General features: G+C 37.3%; 2 protein-coding genes and 1 long non-coding RNA gene across 10 annotated transcripts; 2 read left to right on the forward strand and 1 right to left on the reverse strand.

Annotated features, from left to right (window-relative positions):
• Positions 1-177: 177 nt before the first annotated feature.
• On the forward strand, positions 178-13,099 carry LOC141385808 (uncharacterized). The gene is made up of 3 exons (XR_015491182.1): positions 178-214; positions 2,356-2,446; positions 10,184-13,099. It is a non-coding gene; the product is annotated as an uncharacterized LOC141385808 (long non-coding RNA).
• Positions 3,710-14,406, reverse strand: capga (capping protein (actin filament), gelsolin-like a). 7 transcript variants are annotated; one of them, XM_087252493.1, is made up of 9 exons: positions 14,308-14,406; positions 10,974-11,167; positions 10,726-10,880; positions 8,967-10,492; positions 8,730-8,879; positions 7,211-7,297; positions 4,276-4,408; positions 4,111-4,202; positions 3,710-4,025 (listed from the first exon to the last, which is right to left on the reverse strand). In XM_087252493.1, the coding sequence occupies exons 4-9, from the start codon at positions 9,198-9,200 to the stop codon at positions 3,960-3,962; spliced, it is 762 nt and encodes a 253-aa protein (XP_087108619.1). In that variant the 5' UTR covers positions 9,201-10,492; positions 10,726-10,880; positions 10,974-11,167; positions 14,308-14,406; the 3' UTR covers positions 3,710-3,959. The 7 variants fall into 7 exon arrangements, with proteins under 7 accessions (XP_087108619.1, XP_087108616.1, XP_087108618.1 ...); XM_087252490.1 differs by having other exon boundaries at positions 8,967-9,128; positions 10,974-11,170; XM_087252492.1 differs by lacking the exon at positions 14,308-14,406 and adding an exon at positions 12,583-12,799 and having other exon boundaries at positions 8,967-9,128.
• Positions 14,407-15,968: 1,562 nt separating this feature from the next.
• On the forward strand, positions 15,969-22,624 carry si:ch211-114c12.2. 2 transcript variants are annotated; one of them, NM_001002300.1, is given in 10 exon segments: positions 15,969-16,193; positions 17,108-17,169; positions 17,257-17,928; positions 18,291-18,929; positions 20,784-20,914; positions 21,171-21,264; positions 21,354-21,399; positions 21,511-21,585; positions 21,680-21,832; positions 22,005-22,624. In NM_001002300.1, coding segments are annotated over 8 exon segments (1,842 nt in total). In that variant the 5' UTR covers positions 15,969-16,193; positions 17,108-17,128; the 3' UTR covers positions 21,824-21,832; positions 22,005-22,624.
• Positions 22,625-24,452: the final 1,828 nt, after the last annotated feature.

Genomic DNA, 24,452 nt, shown 5'->3' on the forward strand with positions numbered 1-24,452 from the left:
TGATTTTCATTTACTCAAATCATTTGTTTAAATCCAGTTTGAGAATTTTTAATTTTTTAAATCTGTTTAAATGTTAGAAATGTAATCATTGACTTGCATATTTGTTTTTCCTACTATGGATGTCAATGGTTACTGGTTTTCAACATTCTTCAAAATATCTTCTTTTGTGTTCAACAGAAAATAGAACCTCTTAAAGCTTTGGAACCACTTGAGGGTGAGTAATCATCAAAGTCTATGGATGTAAGTTTAATGCAATGATTAATAGATTACAGTCTTGTTATGGATTTGTAAACAATTCTTTAAACCTTATTGATGTGGTGTGTGTAGCTTCTGATGTGAAGTCTCACATAACTGTATTACCACATAACAATGTCATAATTCATCAGGCACAAATTGTTAAAAAAAAAAAAAAACAAACAAAAAAAAAGCCTGCTAAATGTCTCTGGGATGTGCTGGAGCAGATGGTGTATACCTCACAGTTAGATAGTGGATGGGTTCCCATTACCAATACAAGATCTTGGGCATAGAAATTAATGCAACTAATTAATGGAAATAACTTCTTTCATTGCATAAGGTTGTCGAAACAATGCAATGACAAAGATGGTCACTATTTGACCCTCCGAAGAACTGCATCTCAAATGAAAGATGCAGTTACAGACATTAAAGCCTTGCTCACTAAAACTGAAACAGCGTTTTTTTGTAGGCCTGTTTTTCAACATTTAAAGCAGTTTTTAAGGCAGAAGATGGAAGAACATCGGTGTGCTTTCAACTGAGAAACTGCTATTGGCAAAGTTCTTATTTATGTAGTGTTTATTTTCATAGCCAAAAGTCCAGTCGTTTGTCCTTTCCACTGATTTGGCTTGGTTGTGTGGAGGATCAGCCCTAAGATTAATTTACAGATTCATCCTTTATCTTTGCGTGCATGTCCAAGATAAATTCTGATCACACTAAAGGTCACGTATGTATTACATAAGCGTTAGTAGTTTATTTGGTGTCTGTTTGTGCATGTATGATATTGAGTTAATGTGAGCCTCAATATATGAAGAACAGTCATCACCACACATCATGACCCTATTCACAACGCTGTTATGTATAGTCATCAGCATCTTAAATCCTTGAAAGTTTTTAACATTTAGATTTGTAAAAAATGTATGAACATTGAATTGGATTAACTAAATTGGCCTTACTGTATTAGTGTGTATGAATGCGCAAGTGTATGGGTGTTTCTCAGTACTAGGTTGCGGCTGGAAAGACATCCGCTGCATAAAACATATGCTGGAATAGTTGCCAGTTCATTCTGCTGTGGTGACCCTTGTTAAAAAGGGACTAAGCTGAAGGAAAATGAATGAATGAACTTATGGGCATTTTTGTGTTTATGTTTACATATATCGTCTTTGCAACAAATTACCGCTTGTGTGAGGCATTTGTAAATAAAAAGCAGCAAAGTAAATAAAAGTATAACTTTTTCTGTAAGTCTTGATAACACCATTGTGGAGTTTTTCTAATATTATTTCAGCAAATGGGATTGCAAAAAAGTTGATTTGTTGTAGGGAAGCGCAGGGGACAAAGTAACGTTGGGTAAAATAGGGGTTTAAAGCTATTTGCTCAGGGTTAACCATGGCATGCTTTGAGTTTTTTACCACAGTGTTGGCAGATGTCTTCCTGCCAATTATTTAAAAAGTTCAGCAAAATTTGGATGAGAAACAATGGAGAAACCATTTTTTTTCAGCATAAAGGTATTTTTTATATACTCAATATATATATATTTTTTATTTAAAAATAAATATTTAAAAAGTATGCACCTAAAATCTTATATTGCTGTAAATACAGTCTTCTGCGCTAAAAGATGGAACCATTTAAAAGTAAAAAAAGACACAGTTACTGCTAGCCAATTGAGGAAACACGACACAGTTTTAACAGGGTGTTACAAATAGCCCCACACTGTTGGACAACAATTAAACTAACAAAATAATTTGGGTGTAATGTTGGGAACTTTTTATATAAGTGTTTTTAATTAGAATTTAATGCTAATACTGCAAATTAATGCATTGTAAAATAATGGGTAATAATGCAAATGAATCCAAATGTGTTTTTCTAATAGACAAATAAATAAACATGCTGTATTTTAGTATAATTTTAGTCACGTTTGTCACAGTCACACAAGGAATACAGATGGATAAATCTTTAAGAGTATTTATTAGTGCTATGCAACAGATGCTAAGAGATGAAGCAGGTAAGGGGTGTAGCAGAGGGAGAGCGATCTCACACACAGTTAATATGGTAAGTTTTAGATCTTCCGGATTACTCTATCAAAGCTTAGTCACCTCCCTTAAGCGGTTGTGTTTACATCCACAGGAGAAGAAGGACATCCACGGAAGAGTACAAGAGGGAGAGTCGATGACAGAACCATCTGACTTCGATTCCAGCCAGTGAGTGAATGAAGGAAGTGAGTATATATGGTGCATGGGTGATTGTAGATGCAGGTGATTAGTAATCAGATGATTGTTTACGGGTGTGGTGAGTGGTGGATGGTGAGGGAGAGTGCTGACTGGAGCTGCAGTAACGAGGGTGTGACACAACTACTGAGGTAATATACTATTTAAAATAAACTGAATTTAAATGATTTTCCAGTGATGGGTTGCAGCTGGAAAGGTATCCACTGCATAAAACATATGCTGGATAAGTTGGTGGTTCATTCCGCTGTGGCGACCCCAGATTAATAAAGGGACTAATCCGAAAAGAAATGAATAAATTAATACATTTAAATTAACTGTGTGAAATTTTACTTTTTTGAGCACATGTTACAACTAACCCTCTGTTACAACTAGCCCCGGAGGTGGAGTAAATAGTACAGTTATTACTCCTGGCACTTTTGGCAATACTGCACAGAAACCATAGGTCTGGTGATCATACAACCAGTGCTCATTTGTAGGAGAGGCTTATTTGTTGGTAAAATGGTTTGTCTATTCCCAGGGCCGGAGTGGGACTCTTTTTCAGCCCTGGAGTTTCAAGCCTCAGACCGGCCCATCTCAGTTCACCACTGACTATATTAAAATAAGGTTATTTCCAATTCAGTTTCTAATTACACTATCACGTCTTTTTTTTTGAGAAAACAGCACTTTTAGAACTTCAAATGTTCAACAACCCTTACAGTATTATGTCTTAACAATAAAAATGAAAAAAAAAAAAAAATTGTTACTCAGAGAAGGACCGAACCCAGGTTGGCCGCCTCAAAATCTAACGTACTAACCACTGTACCACAACTGCTGTACGTTTAATGGTGACTTATCTAGTTACAGTATATCATCATTAACCTGCATCCTGCTCACGAGGCTAAGAGAAAATAGATAAAAAGAGCAGAGCTGCGGTAAAATAATTAATAAGAAGGCTGTGGTCAAGTAAATAATTAAATTATTTTTAAAAAGTGTGACTGCTGAGAGCAACCGATTCTGGAACTAGTGACACCGGCCCTCACGGCCAAAAAACGGACCGGCCCACCGGGAATTCTCCCGGTCCTCCCGATTAGCCAATCCGGGCCTGTCTATTCCCGTTACTTTGTTCATTATTTGGCCACAACCAAAAAGTGTTACTTTGTGCCCCGCTCTCCCACTCGCTGCCATTCACTACTCTCGAAGTTTACCCAGCTGTGATTAAATCTGCTACTGAGAAACCCGGAAATTTCAAATTCACATAATACCAGAACTTTGAGTTATGTTTTATACTTTTAATTTTGCATTTGACAGACAATTATTGAACAATTTAAATGGCCTTTTTAAAAACATTATTCTTAAATAGGCATTTTTTTTTAAATAAAAATGACAACAGTCCCGTTCATAATAAACAAGCAATCCTTTGGCTAACAGCAAAGAGTTTCAACAGGTAGTCTTCTACACCACTCAAGGCTAGTATGCTGTGCGATAATACAAAAAGAGTATCATACATCCTGCTGGTGTTGATGTTTAACTCCAGCTCTTGAAGAACTGTTTGAAGAGCACCGATTCACGACCCTGAGGGAGAATTTCCACCTGAGGGTGTAATAAAAGTGGATGACTGGAGGTCATAGTTTTGCACAGATGTGAAAATGAAAGCTTGAACTGCTGGTTATTGTACCTGCGTTCTCATCCTGGGGTAATTCATCTCGGTAATAAACTCATCTGCTACCTTCAAGGCGACTCTCTTCTCCTCTGCATTAGCTCCATTCCCTGCTTGTCCGCAATGAAAGGTAATGATTAAAAAGTTATGATTTTACGTGACACACATGGATTGAATAAGCACCTTTCCAAACATAGATCTTCCCATTGGATCCATTGTCCAGTATGAAGCAGTCGTCTTTCTCCAGCAGCTCTTGACCGAAAGGTCCTTTGTCACACAGTTTTGTTAAAGTCATTTGGCCTGTTGCATTAGACACCTGAGAAAGAGAATTATTAGTGAGGATATATTGATTCAGCAGTAGGCATGGGCCAGTATAAGATTCTGACGGTATGATAACATTGGATAAAAATATCACGGTTTCACAGTATTGTGATTACTGCTCTAAGATCAATTATTTTTAAATGTCTGGGTAAAAAAAAAAACTTTTTTCCCCTTTCAACAAAATATATTTCCTTTTGAGAAACATTTATAATATTATGGAGCAGTAAACATTAGGCTAAATAATGAAAATGAATCAATGACTTCAAGAACACAGATTTTATTACGATTCATCATCTTTTCTGCTGGAGATACTGAAAAAAAAAAGTAAATAAAAAATCGTACATATACCAAAGGAATGATATAGCAGAAAATTGACGGTTTTAAAACCTTGACTTTTCCAAACCGCAGTATACCTTTAAAACGATTATCATCCCATGCCTATTTAGCAGAGTATAGAAATATTTTCCATGGCAATACTTTGATGCCCATTCAATACACAGATGCCCATATGATATATAGTCAAGATTTTATTACACTATTTGGTGTAATAATAAAATATATTACTTTACAGAGCTGGTCATTTATAACACTGAGTTTTAAATCTTAAACATAAAACAAAGAATTAATGTCAAATAAAGATGGCGGCATCAACAAAATACAACATTTTCAAGAGGTTTTCTTTAAAGTGTTGGTCATTTTGTCAGCATGATAATCCCATTTTGCTCTCCAGCAATAAAACTAAAGTGAGATACACAAACTCAAAACGTGAGGGCTATGTAGCTGTTTTTGTAGCCTGTGGCTTTAAACGCAAATGAGCTGCTTCTTCCCACCCACCACTCTGACATGCATATCTACAACAATATCTGACATTCTCATCATGCCTTACATCAGATAAATCCACAGTGACAGAGGCAGACTCTCTCTATTAAAATATTTGGATTAAAATTACCCCAACATAATACCCAACTATAGGTTATTATAGCACCTTCCCAACTATGGGTTATTTAAACCCAATCCATTGGGTTATTTTGATTAAATTGTTTTTTTCACTCTAGTATTAATATTGCAACTATTACTAGTGCTACTATTTTTTTTTTAATTGTTGCTGTGTAAATAAATAGCATACAGTTTTCAAAAATATTAAAAATGCTTTATTTCCATAACATTTTAGTTCCAGACACTTTTGTTAAAATAAATCAAGAATCACAAACAATGAAGAACAGAAAAAAGTACAGACAGTTATAAGCAGAAAACCTTGTGTTGATTGAACAGAAATAAGGAATGTGCTGTAGAGGCTGTCCAGCAGCTGCAGCAGGCTTCACTCAGTGTCGACAATGTACATTACATTGAACCACAACCCAACGCTTCTAAAAGATGCTCTTGAATGGTGAAACAGATATAAAAAACACGACACGGCTAAGTAATTTGATAAAATATTTGATATTACAACAATATTGCATTATAGCTTAAATAAACTTTATAACACAAAAACAACATCACACATGCATATTAATAAAGCTATTTTGTGTCAGTTAAATCAGTTGACTGTTGAAATTTTTAACTCAACTGGTTGAGTTATTAAATAAATAACCCAATAATGGTTAAAAATAACCCAACAAAGCACCAAATGTTTAACTCAACTGGTTGAGTTATTAATAAATAAATTTAAAAAGGTTAAAAATAACCCAACAAAAGCACTAAATGTTTAACTCAACTATTGGGTTAAATAAATAACTTAAGGTTTTTTAGAATGTGATGAAGCTGAAATGCAGCTCATCGTCAGAATTACCAAGTAATTTCATTTCATGTATTTGTGGTGGAGATTATTCAAGCCTTTCTGAAATGATGAGAAATGCCGTTTGCACATACGCGCACACACACACATTTGTGCGCATTTACTGACATCATGTGGCCATGGTAATTATAACAGTTAAGAATTAAATAGTAATTTTATTTTATGTTTTAGAAACGTTTTAAACTTATAAAATTAATTATTAAGGTGCAGCTGAACACAGAGCGTTGTAACAAATTTAATCTCAGTTTCTTTGCAAAAAAAATGTTTTGTGGAAATGTGTATACGTGTTATTATCGAGATATGGCACCTGTCAATCAATTTGGTGGGTGGGAAAACCACACTCCTGCATCACATTGCGGTGGGCCTCGAAATCACTGGGATTTAAGTGCTATTTTAATGTCAGTAATTAAAAAAAAAAAAAAGACTTATTGTGTTTACATCAATGACTGTGGACACACTATACCTACACATATCTCTCTGTGCAAACAGCTTGCAAAAGATGATTTTCATCATAGGTGCCCTTAAAAGTCCATGTAAAATAAAAATGTACAATGTTAATTTTGCTGGCACATACTGTTATTCTTTAGGTGAAAAATTAATCTGTGCACTAAAAAAGTCTGTTTTGGTCAATTTTTGGAGTGGCAGTTGTTTGACGGCTTCAGCCACAATATTCTTAACCACAACCTCCTTACCGTTAGTTTGCTAAGGGTATGATGCACAAAAAAGCCCCACTCTCTACTCAATATTTCATTTCAGTTGGAACTTGGAAGTAAATCAACATAATGATATAAAGGTCTCAGCAATATCTGGTTTATGCAGACTTATTTTCCCATGACAAAAGTATTGTGACAATATCATATTAATTGTGTCCTTTTTGTAGTTGTAATTGTAATATTGTGTCATTATAACATTGAAGGAGATTGACTGACCACAAGATTAGATTAGGTACTTTGATTTTTTTTTATAATATATGACGTTTAGTGTAAAAGAAAGAGGGCTGACCTTGTAAAGGGAAGCAGAATTGGTGATATCTGCTTCAGAGTCTTCCTCTGTTGAGCTGTCCTTCAGAGCTGGAACTGGACCAAGTGCCTTACAAGTGATGATAGAGATGGTATTTTACTAATCATACCTTAATTAGTCTTTCTTTTTTGCCCTAAAGGGATAGTTTACCTAACAAATTTAAATGTGCTGTTAATTTATTCTCCCTCAGGCCATTGAAGATGTAGGTTAATTTTTTCCTCAGTAGAGCATTAAAGACGATTTCTGCTGAAACCATGGTCCTTGGGGATTTATACAATGCTACTCAGTGGTTTACTGGCATTCATTTTTTAAAACAGTAGTCTAAAAACTAAATCAAAAACTGGCAAACATATACATATATTTGGATATATCTTTCCTTTGATATGATTATAAGTAAAGTTGATAATAACTGCCTACATTATTTCATGTCATAGTGTCATCCCTCTTTTGAGGAAAACTGTAATTGAATGTGTTTGTTGCTCTTTTTGTATGCCAAGTTTGTAACCACAATAGTGACAACACTGATATTACATGTTAGAAATAAAGTTAATTCTGTTGTAGTTTGTATTTTGTTAATGCTCAGTAAGATGCTGCTCTTACACTGTCAGCAATATACTATACTGATAAGACACTTGCTTAAACTCTTCCTTAAGGACTGAATCTCATCTCTGTGATCATTCTGACTCTCAAAATAGCCTTCTGGAGGACCTGTTAAGTCTGACCTTTGTTTGCTTGTCACCTAAATAGTCATTGAAAGTTATGCTTTGAATTTTACGTCCATATGTGGAGATTATCTAAGGTTATCTCTGTTTCAACCAACCAGAATCTTCCTACCTAAGAGCATGACGTAGTTGGTGACCTTCTGTAAAAGTATAATTGCTCTGGATTTGAGACTCAACACAGAGAGCGCCCTATGGACTCTTTGTGAGTGTGGAAGCTGGCTTCTGCTAACTATTTTTTTCAGTAAATAATTGCCTTTAATTAATTGTAGGCCTATCTCTGACTCCTTGGGGTTAACTTTAAACTAGAGTACAAAATACAAACATTACTTACAACATTATTATCTTTAATTTACCTGTATTTGTTAACAAAATGGTACTTATTTGTTCTTATGTTGGGTGCTGCAGCTTACATATAAAAAGTATGATTATGTTTTATTGGGAAGATTAAGTTTTCAGATTCTGAGAGTTGATCATCATATTCAGGTTGTTTTGAACATGCTCAAGACATCAGTGTTTCAACAGAAGTCATTCATTTTGCCTGCAAATATATATATATATATATATATATATATATATATATATATATATATATATATATATATATATATATATATATATATATATATATAAACACACACATACATACATATTCCTTGTTTTTAATGAATCACCAAGGACAACAAATTAATTTGAACCTAATTGCCATGTGATGTGGCATGTTTTATGATTTGTTTTATGCATCTTTAAAGGAATAAAGGAATAGACGTGTTGTTTGTCACCTTGACCATCTCTACTGGTTCCTCTCCCTCTCGAACATCAATGATGTGAGCTTTGCCATTCCTCTCGGTGTCTCTGATCAGCATTGCTATCTCACGCACCTTCTGTCGCTCAAACATGTTGGCTTTGGAACCAATCCATACGACTATATTCTGAGCATAAACACACAATCATAAAAGGATCATAAAGGTTGCTCACCAACACACAAGCATGTATAGCATATAAAGACATTTACAAACCTCTCCCAGGTCCAGTATGAAACAGTCCCCCTTGTTGAAGCTCCCCCAGCTAAACTCCACCTCTCTTGCGCGGATGTTTTTCTTTCCTTTGACTTGGTACAGATATTTAACAGGATCAATTCTAGACCTGGCACTCTTGAAGCCTGACTCCACCCCACCCTCCTGAGACAAGATGGAGAAACCAGAGAACCCATAGATTCTTAGAGGCACATTCTTTAGTACACTCAAAAACATAGTTGAAACTAAATATTTGGAAATTGTAAAAAAAATATATATTAATTTTATTTATTGCGGATGAGACTTTAAACTGAGGTCTTGACTCTCTGTGGTTAATAAAAAATCCCATGGCATTTCTCATGAAGAGTAGGGGTGTAACCCCAGTGTCATGGCCAAATTCCCTCCATCGGCCTTTACCCATCATGGCCTCCCAATCATCCCCATCCACCGAATCTGCTGTCACTGTCTCTCCACTCCCCCTAGCAAGTGTGTGGTGAGCACACTGGTGCCATTGTCCTGTGGCTGTCATAATATTATCCAAGTGGATGCTGCACACTGGTGGTAGAGTTGAGAGACCCCGCTCATGATTGTGAAGTGCTTTAGGTGTATGACAGGATAAATGCGCTATACAAAACACATTACTTTACATATTTAGTTATTTCTTTCCTAATTTTGTCATAAATTCAATCTTTACATAGTTATATATTATAATGCACGTGTCCTTTCATGGGCATTGACTGTGTAAAACATATGGCATAGTAGTTGGTGGTTAATTCCACTTTGGTGACCGCTGACAAATCAGAAATTAAGCCGAAGGAAAATGAGTGCATGAATGTGTCCCCCAACAATAATTCTATGAAAATGTTTTGACACTTAATCAGTCATAATTTAATCATAAATGCCATAATCAAACCAAAACTAAATATTCTGTTATAATTTTTTTTTCATCATAAACGTTTAAGTTTGAGTTTTTTTTTTCTGTTGAACATTAAAGCAGTTAAAAGCAAATGTGTTCGTTTTTCCTATTATAGATATCAATGGTTACTGAAACTCACAAAGGTCCATTAAAATTTTTTGGTGAACCTTTATGTCACCCTTTACGTAACATTTTTTTATTTTATACAACATAGATTATTTTGAAAACTGTGATTTAAGGATTTATTGATGCAAAAACAGCTTAAACGACTCATTAATTCATTAATTTTTAACTGCTTTTACAGGGCTGGGTTGCAGGGTTAGCAATCTTAGGAGAGAACCCCAGACTTCCCTCTTCCCAGACACTTCCTTTAGCTCCAGGGGGATCCTGAGGCATTCCCAGGCCAGCAGAGAGACATAGTCCCTCCAGCATGTCCTGGGTCTTCCCCGAGGCCTCCTCCCGGTGGGATATGTTTGGAAAACCTCCCTAGGTAGGTATCCAGGAGGCATCCGAAATAGATGCCTGAGCCACCTCAGCTGACTTCTCTACTCCGAGCTCCTCCTCCCAGGTGACAGAGCTCCTCACTCTATCTACAAGGTTGCACCCTGCCACCCTGTGAAAGAAACTCATTTCAGCTGCTTGTATCCAAGATGTTGTCCTTTCGGTCATGACCCAAAGCTCATGACCATAGGTGAGAGTTGGAACGAGAGTTGGAACGAGAGTTGGAACGCAGCTCCTTCTTTACAACAACAAACCTTAAATGGCTTGAAAGATCTTATTATTTTTATTATTTTGGAAGAGAAAACAAAGGGGCTTCTTGTTTCACTGTTGTGCATTTACACTCACCTTATAGCTGACTCCTTTAGGAAAAAGTCCCATGAATTCATGTGACTCGAAGCCCTGCACCTGTCTGTGTTGCACTGGCTCTCCTCCCAAGAAGCTGTCCAGTTGAGTGGCAAGCATGGCACAAGCACCCTGCTCATCCGGGGAAGACTTTTCCCCTAACCAAAATAAGAAATCCAGCAGTAATAAACAAAAAAATGCCAAACTACAGTACTGTTTCATTTAATTGAACACTAAATTTTACTACAAACCCATCCACATGTGCAGGTCACTTCCATCCTTTCCACGGTTGCTGAGCACGATGTACGCATCTCCATTGTAGAAGATCCCCCTCTGCGAAGGGTCAAGGAGCACAGCCTTCATCTTCTCCACCCTCCAAACCCATAGCCCAGGCTCTCGCACTTCATGGGTGAACTGGCTCTGAGCTGCCCGCAGATTAAGCATCCTGCTGAGGAAGAGGAGAAAGAGTGTGTACGAGGTTTGGGGTTTCACTGGGAAAGGAAACAAGCAAGGAGAGGAGGAGGAGGTGGACAAGAAAAGGGGGAATGAAGCGAGGAGAAAGCGAGAGTGTATGAGAGAAAGAAGAGAATGGATGCAGAAGGAAAAGGAGAGAGGAGGGAAACTAAAATATCAAGTATGTACAGACCTCATAAGATGGATTCTGATAAAGCAAAGAAATTAAAAAGTTGGAGAAGAGAAATGATGGAATAATTTAACATGATAATGAGAGTCATAGAATGCAAAGAAAGAAATAGCATATGGAAGGGGGGAAGGAAAATAAAGGAACAGAAAGTGGAAATATGGGAAGTGGTGGGAGAGAAGCAGCAACAGACAGTGTGATCTGACAGGTATGATGAGGTTCGCTTGATCCAGACAGTGGAGGCGGAGAACCCTGAAGGTTAGGGGTCAGATATGGAAGCAGAGCATGGGATTGCATGCTTCATTAGAAATGCACAATGGGAAGGACGGTGGGAGGTGAGAGCAGAGAGATCACATATAATAGAGCTGTAAAATGAGATGCAATTTTACCACACAAATAATTCATAAGGCCAACTGTTCCGCAGCCATACAAGACACAGGGCTTACACACACCCAGCCACGTTCACCAAAGGCAGATAGACAGATCAAAAGAGTGAGATCTCCCCCAGTGACTGCGTTTACAGTGATTACTTAATTGCATCAAGCGGTCAGATGTGAGGTTACAAACAGAAATAAACCACACAAGGGTGACTCTTATTCTTTTGACTGGTCTCACATGATTTTTAATATCTGAATGTTTAACAGTTCCCAAGTCAACATCAACCATCTTGAGTATGGGGTGACAATCTATGCTTTCTCTTGAATTAGTGAAGCGGTCTAACACTTGCTTAGAAATATCTGCTGACAGCACTTGCTTTCACTTCCCTCAAATATAGTATCAAAGTGAATCAAAACAGCTGCACGTTCAGATTCACTAATGCCAGGGTTTTAGAAGTGCTGTACACCACTGTAAACTGTAGGGGCAGCCGTGACCTAATGGATGCAAAAAAAAATGAACACTTGAAGATTTTTAGTTTCCGTATTGGATTTATTAGGCGTGGGTTTGAATAAAATGTTTGTTGAAAAATTGTCATTCATAGCATTTTTTAGAAAGTGACATTGGTAAGATTTAGAAATGACCAGGGTCATTCCACCATGTTAATTATTTCTTCTATAACTCTTCTAAAAACAGGACTGTTAACCCTATTTTCTAATTATTTAAATTGAAAAAAAAAATGTCATCAGAAGTTTACTGAAAAAACTTAAGTTAAAAAAAAACTAATGTTAATGTGGCAACCAGTTATAAGAATCCATTTTTGGAAATCATGTCATGGTCCTTACCTGACAGTCTTGTGTTTAATGATTCCTTGTTTGCCCTGTGCTTGCTTGCATTGCTTTGCCTTAAGTTGTGTTGGCCATGTGCTCTTGTCAAATCAAATCAAATAACTTTTATTGTCACATCATCCTCAGCACGCGTGCTCTGATGATTGAAAAGTCTTTCCTCCTTGTTTCAGTTACCCCGACGCCCTCTTATTTCCTTGTTATCCTGATTGCACCTGTCTCTCATGTGCTTTGTTCTATATATATTGTGCTGTGTGTTCTCATTTCTTTGCTGGTTTGTTCTGTATGAGCTTGTCTTATATCCTTACTGAATGGTTTGTATTGCCTGTTAGTTGTCTTGTCTACTTACTGTTTGTTTGTTGCTGTAACTTTCTTTTGTTTGTTCCTAGTGTTTACCTAATTTTGTGTGTTAATCTTTGTTCGGGTTTAATCCTTTTTTTTGTCAATCCCAGTCCTGTATTTCTAATTAATTTTGTTAGATTTTTTTTTTTTGATTATTAAATTTCTCTTTAAGATTCTAGTCTTTTTCAGTTTCTGTTATTTCCAGTTGTCTGAGTCAGTCTAGTTCTCTTTTTCTACTAAAGTTTATATTTAATTTCATAGTTTTTATATTTAGGAAGTTTAATTGTCTATATTATTGCTGCCTATTTGCTGTGTTATACTTCTCCAGTCCTATCCTGTGTCCTGACTTTCCTGGCCTGCCAGTGAGTTTACATAGCTTGCTCCAGGATCTAGCTCTGACCACTCTTCCCCTGGCTGGCTGTTCAATTTAGTGCCATCTTGTCTCTACCACTGGCTTCACTGTGTTATTGCCCCTATACTGTTTGTACCTTGTCTGTCTACTTGTGCCTAATTCTCTCAAACACCTTTTATATTGTTGATTGCTGCAGCTGGGTTTGCTTTCTTGCAACCAACCATGACACATTAGAAAGGACTTTATTTGCCTGAGATGTAACTACCTCAAAATCTGGAATCTGATGGTTAAAAAAACAAACTTAATATTTGTAGGAAGTTTTTATCAATGCTTGCTGCTATTAAAAATTAGGTTTTGATACATTTTACAGTTGTACATTTATGAAATATCATCATTGTACAAGATATTTTCATAATATTCTAATAGTTTTTGGCAAAATACCGTTGCATCATAATTTGTGGTCAAGTGTCACATGTCATAATACTATATGATCTGTCATAATATTTATAAATATACACGACCCGTAAGAAGTTTGGGCTCAGTAGGATTTTAATCTGTCTTAAAATAAGTTTCTCCAGCTCACCAAGGCTGTGTTTATTCAATCAAAAATACAGCACAAATTGTAAAATTGTGAAATGTTATTGCACTATAAAATAACTGTTCAAAAGTATTTATCATTTATTCCAGTGATTTTTAATGACAAATTTTTAGCTTTATCACTCCAGTCTTCAGAGTCACATGATCTTTCAGAAGTCACTCTAATATTAATTATTATTATTAATAGTAATAAAAGCAATAATGACTAGAGTAATAAATTCATTTGAAACTATATACAATAAGAAAGCAGTTATTTAAAATGTAAAAAATATTAACCGTTTAATAATAAATTTTCTTTAAAAAACAAATAAATAAAACTGACCCCAAACTTTTGACCGATGATGTATATTAGTATGAATGTATTTTAAAGTTCTTTTTTATTATTATTTTTTTTTTACAGAAAGTCACAAAATGCTGAAATATGAATTTCCTACCTTAATGCAACAGTGTTTGCTGATGTCAGTCCAGCTCCTGACAGCTCTTAAATGTAACAGCTGCCTGAACAACCACCTCTTCTGCATATACAGTTGACTGACTTGCCTCATAACTTCCTGCTATTTACCCCTCGGTAACTTACAAAGGCCAAACAGTTATTGAGGCATTGACTGTGTGAAGCTCTTGGTTGGATGGACAAAAGTGTATTAACCAAATGTTTAGCCGCAGGGGGAGTCTAATCATCAGCATCTCACATCTGCTGCAAACACACTGTATGCAAACACATCTCTTTTTGACTACACAAGCAACTCATCCTTTTAACTACATGCTCATGTCATTTACGGAAAAAGTGAGGGGAAAAAGACAAGGTGGTGAAAAGTCAAAATAACAATGTCTGAAAATGCAGCCTGATGAGCTGAAGCTTTATTGTATCGCAGGACTCCAGTATTTAGGTAAACAAATGTCATGTGAGCTGTTCAGCACTAAAGATCACAGGGTTATTATTATGATTCATATCTATCTCTCAATGGAACATATGGCGATGGAAAGTGTGAGTTAAAAGTGTCAATGTTATCTGATTTCTCATTTATTATAGTATAATACTGTATGAGTATGATGTGTGGGTATACTTTGAAGCTTTAGTAAGAATTATAACATGTCTATTTTTACCAACATAAGAAAAACATTCCCATTGCTGTAAGAAAGAGGACGTACTGTATAAGAGATTATGTGGTGAACCAGCAGAGGTCAGTAGATTAACATTAACTTTGATCATCTGTAATCTGGTTATGGGTCCACAGAAAATAAAATCTAAAAAGTAAATTAGTTACCTAATAAAACCATGTTTGATGATAAGGGTCTGATATAGATCTGCCTCTCAACAAACCTGTGTAAATTAGATAAGATAAAAAACACACTTTGGAAATTGTGCTGGACTGGTCCCTAGTGACTTCCATATCATGTTTTTTTTTTTTTAAATAGGGTTCAGCAGGACCCAGAAACAGCTAAAGGTGGGAAAATTAGATTGGGGGTAAAGGTTGGGGGGCGCTAGGGCACTTCAGATCTCTTTGGAAGGGCACTTTCTATCCAAGACTAAAAAGGGCATGTGCACTTCACAGGTTGAGCCCTATGTGTGCACGTGCCTGACAAACCCCCTATATATAATGCTGTGCAGGAACAAAAGAATGCTAATTTGTATTTTAATGTTGTCAATTCACATTATTCCAATCACTTGAAAAGTATATCTTCAGTGCAATGAAGTCAGTGTAGTCAAATACCAACTTCTAGGCATAGGACAAGTGAACGTAATTAAAAGTGTCCATGCTATCTTATTTAAACCAAGTTATGTAATAGTCTGGAGTAACAAAGGGAGAGAGAGAGAGAGACAAACGGTACAACAGCTGAGGTTTTAGCACTGGGCAAATGTTGGTAACGTTAGGCCTATTTTTAATTCCCAGTCTATTTTGAGAATTTATAATTTTTGTATATGATTTATGCATTTTACCCAAACCAGTATCTAATACTGAATTAATGATTAACACTGTTAAATATACGTGCTAAAAATATTATAACATACTAACAAAGCAACGATATGGGCGGATTCGATAATAATCCTATCCTAGTCAGTTCCTGTCCCAGTCTGGTCGTGAACGCGCCCCATTCAGGTGACGTCACGGCTGCAGCTGTTCAGTCGGTGTGAATGTAATTTCACGGAGACCACTCGTTTTTTTCGACGGAGAAACCTAGATGTGACGACGAAAGCGACGGAGTGTTTGTTTTTTGGAAACGTTTACGGTTCTATTTTGGTCAGATGTGGACCGACGCTTAACAGAAGACGTTTGTTTGCTATCACGGCCTATCTGTTTTCAGTATCGCGCTACATCGGGTATGTCAAAACAACACAGCCAGTCAACTTTGTCGGATTTTAGTAACGTAGACCTTTAACAGTGAAAAGATTAAACGAATTATTAGCATAACTGATATTGTTGCATAGCACTGTAGTGAAAATGGTTTCGCTTTGTCGTAGTTTCGCATTAGCGCGATAAACGAAGGAGTGTTGTTTTGTTCGATGTGTTTTTACATTTACACGTACCGCTAATGTTGTTTCTATTGTCTTAGAAGTGTTGTTGCATTATCTGTGTAATGTTACTAGTGAAACGTCGTGCTGGTACATTTGTTTCGAGTTAGCATTTTGGATGTGACTCACGGCCTTGTCGGCCCAGACACGCGTTCATGTAACATTAGGCCAGGAATGTGGTGTCGTCGAGCTCGGTTCAACTTTTGACTTTTAACATGATTTAATTAAGGTCGTGGAAAACTACTAAAACTTGCATGTTAGTTTGTTTCATCCAACCACCACGTCTCTGGCAAACGCATTCAGTGATTTTATTTGTATCGACTTCCTGCAGTGTCGTACTGTATTGTTTGTTTAAAAGGGGTTGAAATGCATTGTAGAAACGGTAACGTTACATGTCCTCAAACGTTTTAAATAGCACACACACTCTCCGAGGAGCATGAAACGTTTTAACTTTTGTTACATTTTCAAAGCACTGACACGTTAAGATTGATTGCTTGGATTTGTTTGTATGGACTTAAAATTATGTGAAGTATTATTGGTTATTAATTATAAGAACTTCTTTGTGTTATAATTTTTTGTTTTATTTTCAGATACTACAACCTTAAGTCAATATTTCTTATTTTTTCGCAATTATTTATATTTTTATTGTTTTTTGTACGTGAGGCATGTTGCATTACCTTAACTGGAAGATTAATATTTAATGTCTTTTATTTCACTTGAAGATAGGTGATAAAACTGAAAAAATGGTGAGACCACAATCAGGATCTCCTCGTTCCAAACACAGGTTTGATTTAGATATGTAATATTTAATTCTGATTGAACTAAGTTTATCATTATAAGTGAGACTAAAATGTTGTTTATTCTCATACAGGCCTTTCTCAGACAACTACAATAGCATGAATCATGAAGGGCGATATGGCCCCCCTTCAAGAAGCCAAAGAGGTTTCAGAGGGCCTCCTGGAAAAGCCCCTCCGAGTTGGAGAGTTCACAACAGTAGTGGATCCCAGCCCTACCCCAAGAGGCCTTCCTCACTCATGGGTGAACGCAGAGAGCGACCACACGGACAGTGGATGCAGAACCAGGATCACTTCCATCCGTATCCCAACTCGCAGGATTCACAGAGAGGCCGAAGGAGGCCATCACCACCCCGCTCAAGTCGCCCTCCCCCAGTACAGCACAGGCAATCCCCTCATACCTCTATACATGGACCGCCTAGCCACAGAGCACCAGTATTCCATGGAAACCACCCTAGACACACATCTCCATCTAGACACGGATCTTTTCATGGCCCTCCATCAGATCGACGGATTCCTTCACCTCATAATTCCTTCAGGGGTCCACAGCGACGCCCAAGCCCTCAGGATCATGACAGGAGCTGGGGTCCCACTCCCCGGGAGAGGCCTTTTGGCCGACCAGCACTTGGTGGGCACCACTGGAATGGCCCAGGAGGTTACCCTCATCCCCACAGTGGGGATTCGAGGTTCCCTGGCCCACCCCACAGAAAGCCCAGAGAATTTCATGGAAGGAGTTCATATCCAGAGAGGTACACAAATGAAGCTGTACAAGCTGGGTAATTTAATTATACAATTATGTGTTAGTTTGCGAAGTCAAGTACACACTGCAGGGTGGTGAGAGTAAATCCCAGCTGCCTTCAGCTTTTTGTCACTGTAAAGTACCACAGGATCTAATAATAAAGCCCCTAAAGTCAAACAGTCTGTCTGGAGAAAATGTAAAAACCATTTGAGGCATTTCCCACTTAAAGTAATACCACCACAGAAGTGATATGGCATTCAGTAGCCTGGGGCTGGATCTAAATTAATAGAAGTTAAGAGCTTCCACACAGCTCAAGCTGCACAAACTGGCATTATAACCAACATGTTTGTATTGTTTGTAATGGATATGTAGGTGGTCTGCAGAGAGAGATCAACGTGCACCGCATGGAGACCTTAGAAGGGATGTTCGGCGCCCCAGCATGGAATTTGCACACAGAGGAGGAGGCAGTCCACACTCTCGGCCCCCTTACAGATCACCAGCACGAAGACCTGGCCCACCCCCACCTGGCTCGTCGATCAGACCTTATCCGCTTATGCGACTACAAGACAGGCAGATTGGACGACCAATGAAGAGGAGGAATCAAGATTTCAGACGGCCGCCTCCACTTAGCAGTTTGGAGCATGGGCCGCCAAAGCGTTTCCGCAGGGAACTGTCTGTGAGACCTCTTCCTCTTCGGGGCTTCAGAGGTCGTGGTTTGACCCTTGTTGATAAGAGTCGACTGCTTAAGGCACGAAGGTTCAGAGCAGAGTCGGTGACGCAGTTCAAACTCCCACCACCAAGGCCAAGATTATCAGACAGAGTCCAGAAACCCAAGCCTCAGACAACACCAAAAAATGGCAAAGATTCTTCAGGAGTGCCACTACGCAAGATGCCACTCAAAAAGATGCCATCTTCTAGAGAGTCATCCCCCAACACCGACTCCAAGACTGCAGTTGCTGAGAGGGACTCTGAATCAAAGGTGGAATCCCGTCGCTCTGAGAGCGCACACAGGTATGGTATCACCCCTCACATTGTGGCAATGGGCGCGTGATGTTTAGAAGGTCAAGCTTCCTGTTTTACAATGGCACAACTTTCAACAAATGGGTGTCACCTGAATGATGAAATGGATGAGAGAAAAAAAGAAAATCATGCCCGTTTTCCTCATTATTTTCAACAGTATGATGTTAAACCTGTCATTGTCCAGAATACTTCTGTCCTCAACAAGAGAATGTGATAAGAGATAAGCAAGCTCTTTCAAAAGTCTTTTTTTTTAACCAAAAGTCACATGCAGTTTGTTCCATGATGCATCCTCCACATCGACTTTGATCCAAAAGGGATGATTAAAGTTTCTTTCGGTGAGGGAAATGGTTTTTAATCCTTATTCTTACGTTTTTGCTGAAGGAAAGTCTGTCATGATATACCTACAATGTTCTGCCGCAGTATGCAGCTCACTGCAGTAACGCAAGCACAAATCAATCTCACAAGTGTGGGGCATGGACAGTGCATAGGAATTTCTTGGAAAATGGAAATATTTCAATGGACTTAAATGGAGAAGAATTTTACACAGCAGAGCATTTTCAACATTGAAATACTGCTGATGTGTCTTATCAAGTTGTACCCTCTGAAGAATTGACATGATTGGCTGGATGAAGGAAACAGATTGACTCTGTGGCTGGAAATCAGATTAAGAACAAAAATAACTCCTTTTATAAAGGCATGTACATTTACCTAATAGATGTTGAAAGATTTTGTCAGCATCTAATAAGATGACCATTTTCCAAAAATGAATACCCAATAATCATAGTAACTTTTTGTAACAAGAGACCTCTTCAAGTAAGAACCACGATGAGAAAGAAGACTTGCATTCATGACAGATCAACAAAGATGGGAACACACTGAACCAGTCATCACATGGGTGGTTTTTATGAAATCTTTAAACTTTCACAAAATATGCTCTGAATTGCCATGTTGATGACTTGCAGAGACCCCTTGTACCTCTACAACTCTCTTCACTGAAATGGAGGTTGTGCTGAAGACACAATACAGATTTGTCTAGTGAAATATGGTTACCAGATACCAACCATTCATTTGTAGTCCCCTCAATAGATGTTTTGGAACAGAAGATCTGCTTAAGGATTTATATGAAGATTCATGAAGATGCATATACAGAGAAGATAATTGAAACACCAGCAATGCACAAGCAGTGTGAAGTTTCATCAAGGAGAACTGGCCAAAAATGGTACAAATCAACAACGTTCAGAAGATTCTCTCAACGCCGAATACAGAACTGCAAACCTCCATTTAAGTCAAGAAATGAGTGTTCCAGCAGGAAAAAATATTTTCAGTCTTCAATATGAGAGGATAGGTCAAGAGGAACGCATCTGGCTTGTCAACTCTGGAGAAAAAGGAAGCGCTCACCTGCTAATTGATTCACTTTTTGGAACGTAAAACCTGCATGGCGTCCTTCAGTCCACTCATTGAGTCTGCCAAGGTCTGTTATTCACATTAGCAAAAGGATGGCTGCTAAAGGCCAAGTTGAATCAGGGAAAATTATTCTACCAATTCAAACTGAACCATGGAGATGTTGGGCTTGCTTTGCTGTAAGTACCCATGTAGTTAATCCATAAATTGGTCCTTCTGCATTTACAGCAATACAATTGGGTTCATGAAGACTGTTTGAGTAATTTAGTTGAAGTGAACCGAGGAGAGAAAATGTTACACAAGGCACAAGTCTATTCCACTTTGAAATCAGATAACATTTGTGCATGCCTTTGCATTTTCTGAATGCTTGATGATTGTTTATTCAATGCTTTTGCATCCAGACCATAAGCAGCAATAGTTCACGCATTGTTGACTTCTTTTCAGCTCCTCACCGATAGACAGGCGACTTTCACGTGACCTTGTTGTGGTTTCCCATTGGGAGGCAGGCCACAAGCCCAGTACTAGTCCCAGGAACAGTGCACCTTGGAGGAATAAGGCATCCAGGAGCAAGTCTGGTAAGAGTCATAATTTTAACTGTAAATCAGGGGTGTCCAAAGTCGGTCCTGGAGGGCCGGTGTCCTGCTGACTTTAGCTCCTACTTGCTTCAATACACCTGCCTGGAAGTTTCTAGTATACGTAGTAAGAGCTTGATTAGCTGGTTCAGGTGTGTTTGATTAGGGTTAGAGCTAAACTCTCCAGGACACTGGCCGGTGTAAATAGTGGTATTGTTTCAGTTTCTAACCTTTCTTGTTCTAAATATTCTCCTTTCAGAGGAATCAGAATCTCGTGGAAATTTGACGTTGAATGAACGTTTCACCAAGCTGCAAAGTCCTCCTAGCTCCTCACAGGAACAGAAAGAAAGAAGGTAAATAAGAATCTTTCCTGCTGCTTGATCTGATCTCAGAACCTAAAAAGTTTACTTGATTGAACCATCTACTTGTTTATTTTTTATAGGTCTTCTGGAAGTCCACCAAAAACCCGGAAGCCGGTTGCATTTCAGGTGACTGAATTCTTCAGTTGTAGATTTCAGGAGATTTGGAATTAGAGAGTGCTTGTATAAGTTGATGGCATGTCTTGTTTTATTTGATTATATGAATACTTTTGTATACAGAGGCCTGGTTTCCGCCCAGCTGTTGGAGTGAAGAGGCCGTCGGCACCTGATGGAGTTATCAGGAAACCTTTGATGGTACTAAAGTGAATTCCATTGAGTCCCAAATTGAAATGCTGATAGTAATGATGATAATCATTTCAAGTAAATCAAACATTTTTTGTTATTTAAGAGTACTTTGATTCCAAGACCAACCTTCAACCAGAAGTCCGTCTTCAAAAAGAGTCAGAGTATCATGTCAAAATACAAGAACTTGCAGACACTGCGGCATAAAGTGCCCCATCAGCGTCAAGCCACTAGCTATCGCCGGTGGTGATCCAGAACGGTTCGTCCCAAATCACACACTTCGATATAAATATTTTTTCCTTTATCAGTAATTTTATATTAATTTCATTATTAACTGCCAAATTATCCAAACTAGTCATCAAATCTGCTAGTGTACTTGTGTTTTCAACGTTATTAATAATTATAATACATATATATATTTTTTTTTGCAGATTTCATTAGGTGAGGCGAGTGTCCAGAGTTGAGCGTCTCTCCAGAGCTGCCCATCTTCCTCACCTGACATTTTTGCTGTATGATAGTTTGAGCTAATCTCTGTAAAAACCACAAAGATCACCAAAGTATTTTCGTTTCTTCTGTAGCAATGTTTTTTGTTTTGTTGGCGTGCTATAGAGGTCAATTGAATCGTCTCGACTTGTGCATTAGTCTTATCAGAGTTTGGAAAAACAGAGACTAGTTGCTTTTTCTTTTGTAATTTAAATTTAACCTGTACAAATATATGTACTTTTTGCCATAATTTTGTGAAAATATTATTTTTTAGCTTTGGTTAGAATAGTGTTTTTTTCACATGTAGTCGTAGCTCAAACATCAGTGTCTAAATAGCTGCTTTTTGAAAGTGACTGTTAAAAGACGCGTATCATGCGACCTGATCCCTGCTGAATGATGTACAAAGACTAGCTTTCATTTGATGAAGAGTTTTGAGAGTTTTTGTTGAGCTCCATGTGCTGATAAATGACGTCCCTGAAGAGTTTTGTTTGTGCAGCTCATAAAACACCTGTACATTCTTTGTAATCAGATACTTTGAATAAAACTGGAGTTGTCAGATACCTTCAAATCAAAATCATTATTTTAAACACTAACCAAAATATGCCTGCCACATGCATTTCAGACATCCTGCAGTCTCGAACTGGTTTTTTATACAGCAGTGATGGTAGCTATTCTCGTGTTTAATACAGTAGTGCTCTGTCCTGTTTCTAGAGTTACCTTTCGTGCAGAATCAGGTGCCAACCCTGCTCAAACATGCCGATCTGTAATTAGCAAGTATTTCTGAACATTAATGTGGTTCAGGTTTGTTTGATCAAAGGTGGAGTGATCTTTGCGGGAATGTAGTTCCTGAAAAACAGGCTTGGGCACCCCAGTTTTGTGTAAAGGTGATAATTCTCTGAGGATCATGACTTATCCTAATAGGCAGGATTTCTACAGAACTCATAGGGAAAGGCCAAGTACACATGTATCAGGGAATCTGCAGGGTTTTAAATCTCAAAAACAAAATTTTAGGCTTTAAAAAGTCTTAATTTTACTGAAATATTGTAGGTCTTAAATCTATTTTGAACAGGTCATAATTTTCCTTTGTTATCTATAGCTATCCAATCAGGCAAACGCCAATACAATCACCAACAAAACATCTAAATAAAACTTTGAACTTTTTAAGAATGCTATTTTAACTTTTTACCATAATGGTTTATTTATTTGTTCTACAATAACCCTTGTTTAACAGTTCTCCATTTATTTATTTTAATATTTTGCTTAGAATGAACTAAAATATTCTAAGTGCATTAAATTATTTAAAGTTTGATAGGGCAAAATCTTTTTTTAATAGGGCAATTTGAAAAACTCAGTGTTTTATCCCTGTATGAGTTTAAAATTTAATTAATAATGCTCTTAAAGTCCTAAATTTAACTTGCTGGAACCTGCAGCAACCCTGTGAATGTTAGAAGGTGATAATGTTAAAGCCTTAAACCACAGGTCAAATCCATTTTCTGGAGGGCTGCAGCTCTGCGCAGTTTAGTTCCAACCTTGATTAAACACCTGATCAAACTTATTGAGTAAAAACCTACAGGTGAGTGTGTTGAAGCAGGGATGGAACTGTGCGGGGCTTGCGGCCCTCCAGGAACAGAATTTGACACCCCTGCCTTTAACCATTATTAAATGGATATTGCTGACGAGCTTAAGCCCGTCATGTTTCTACTCTCTGAGGTACTGTGCATTATATTTTATTGAAACATTACATCCAGATGCACAATAAATAGGTTCCTATTAACATGTTACTTTATGTAATATATATATATATATATATAATAAATAAATGTTTTCTCAAACTGACTGGCCATCTCAGCAAAAACATTTAAAATGTCAGTTTAAATTTGTATGAAAAATGTAGTTGAATATTTGTAAAAGTAATACAAACACTTTGATAAGAATTTGTTATTTTTAAATATAAAATTGATAATGAACATTTACATTATTTTAAACATTCACAGCTTATGTACTCTTTTTTTTTTAACTTGTGAAATTGACACATTTGCAAAAGTGACAATTATAGCACTATTGGTATTTATTGCAACCTAAATTACCAACAATAATACATGTTAACAAATATCAGTAAATTAACAGTTATGAAAAACAATCTGAGCTAGGGATTTTCTCTACTGAGTGAAGCCTGCAGCCACTGCTCTTTTGAGTCACTGTTTAAAAATTGCTAAAAGTAGCCAAATGAATGTTAAAAATAGCTAAATTTGTTGCTAGGTGCTTTTTGAATAAAAGTTGCAAGGGAAATATGAAAAGTTGCTAAATCTAGCAACAAAATTGGTAAATTGGCAACACTGGTTGTGTATGTGTCCATATTTAACAGCCTTGAGCTATGGTGGATTGTGTGTGATGAA

The sequence above is a fragment of the Danio rerio genome, chromosome 5, assembly GCF_052040795.2.
Source record: "Danio rerio strain M-AB ecotype USA chromosome 5, GRCz13ab, whole genome shotgun sequence".
Taxonomy (NCBI): Eukaryota; Metazoa; Chordata; class Actinopteri; order Cypriniformes; family Danionidae; genus Danio; species Danio rerio.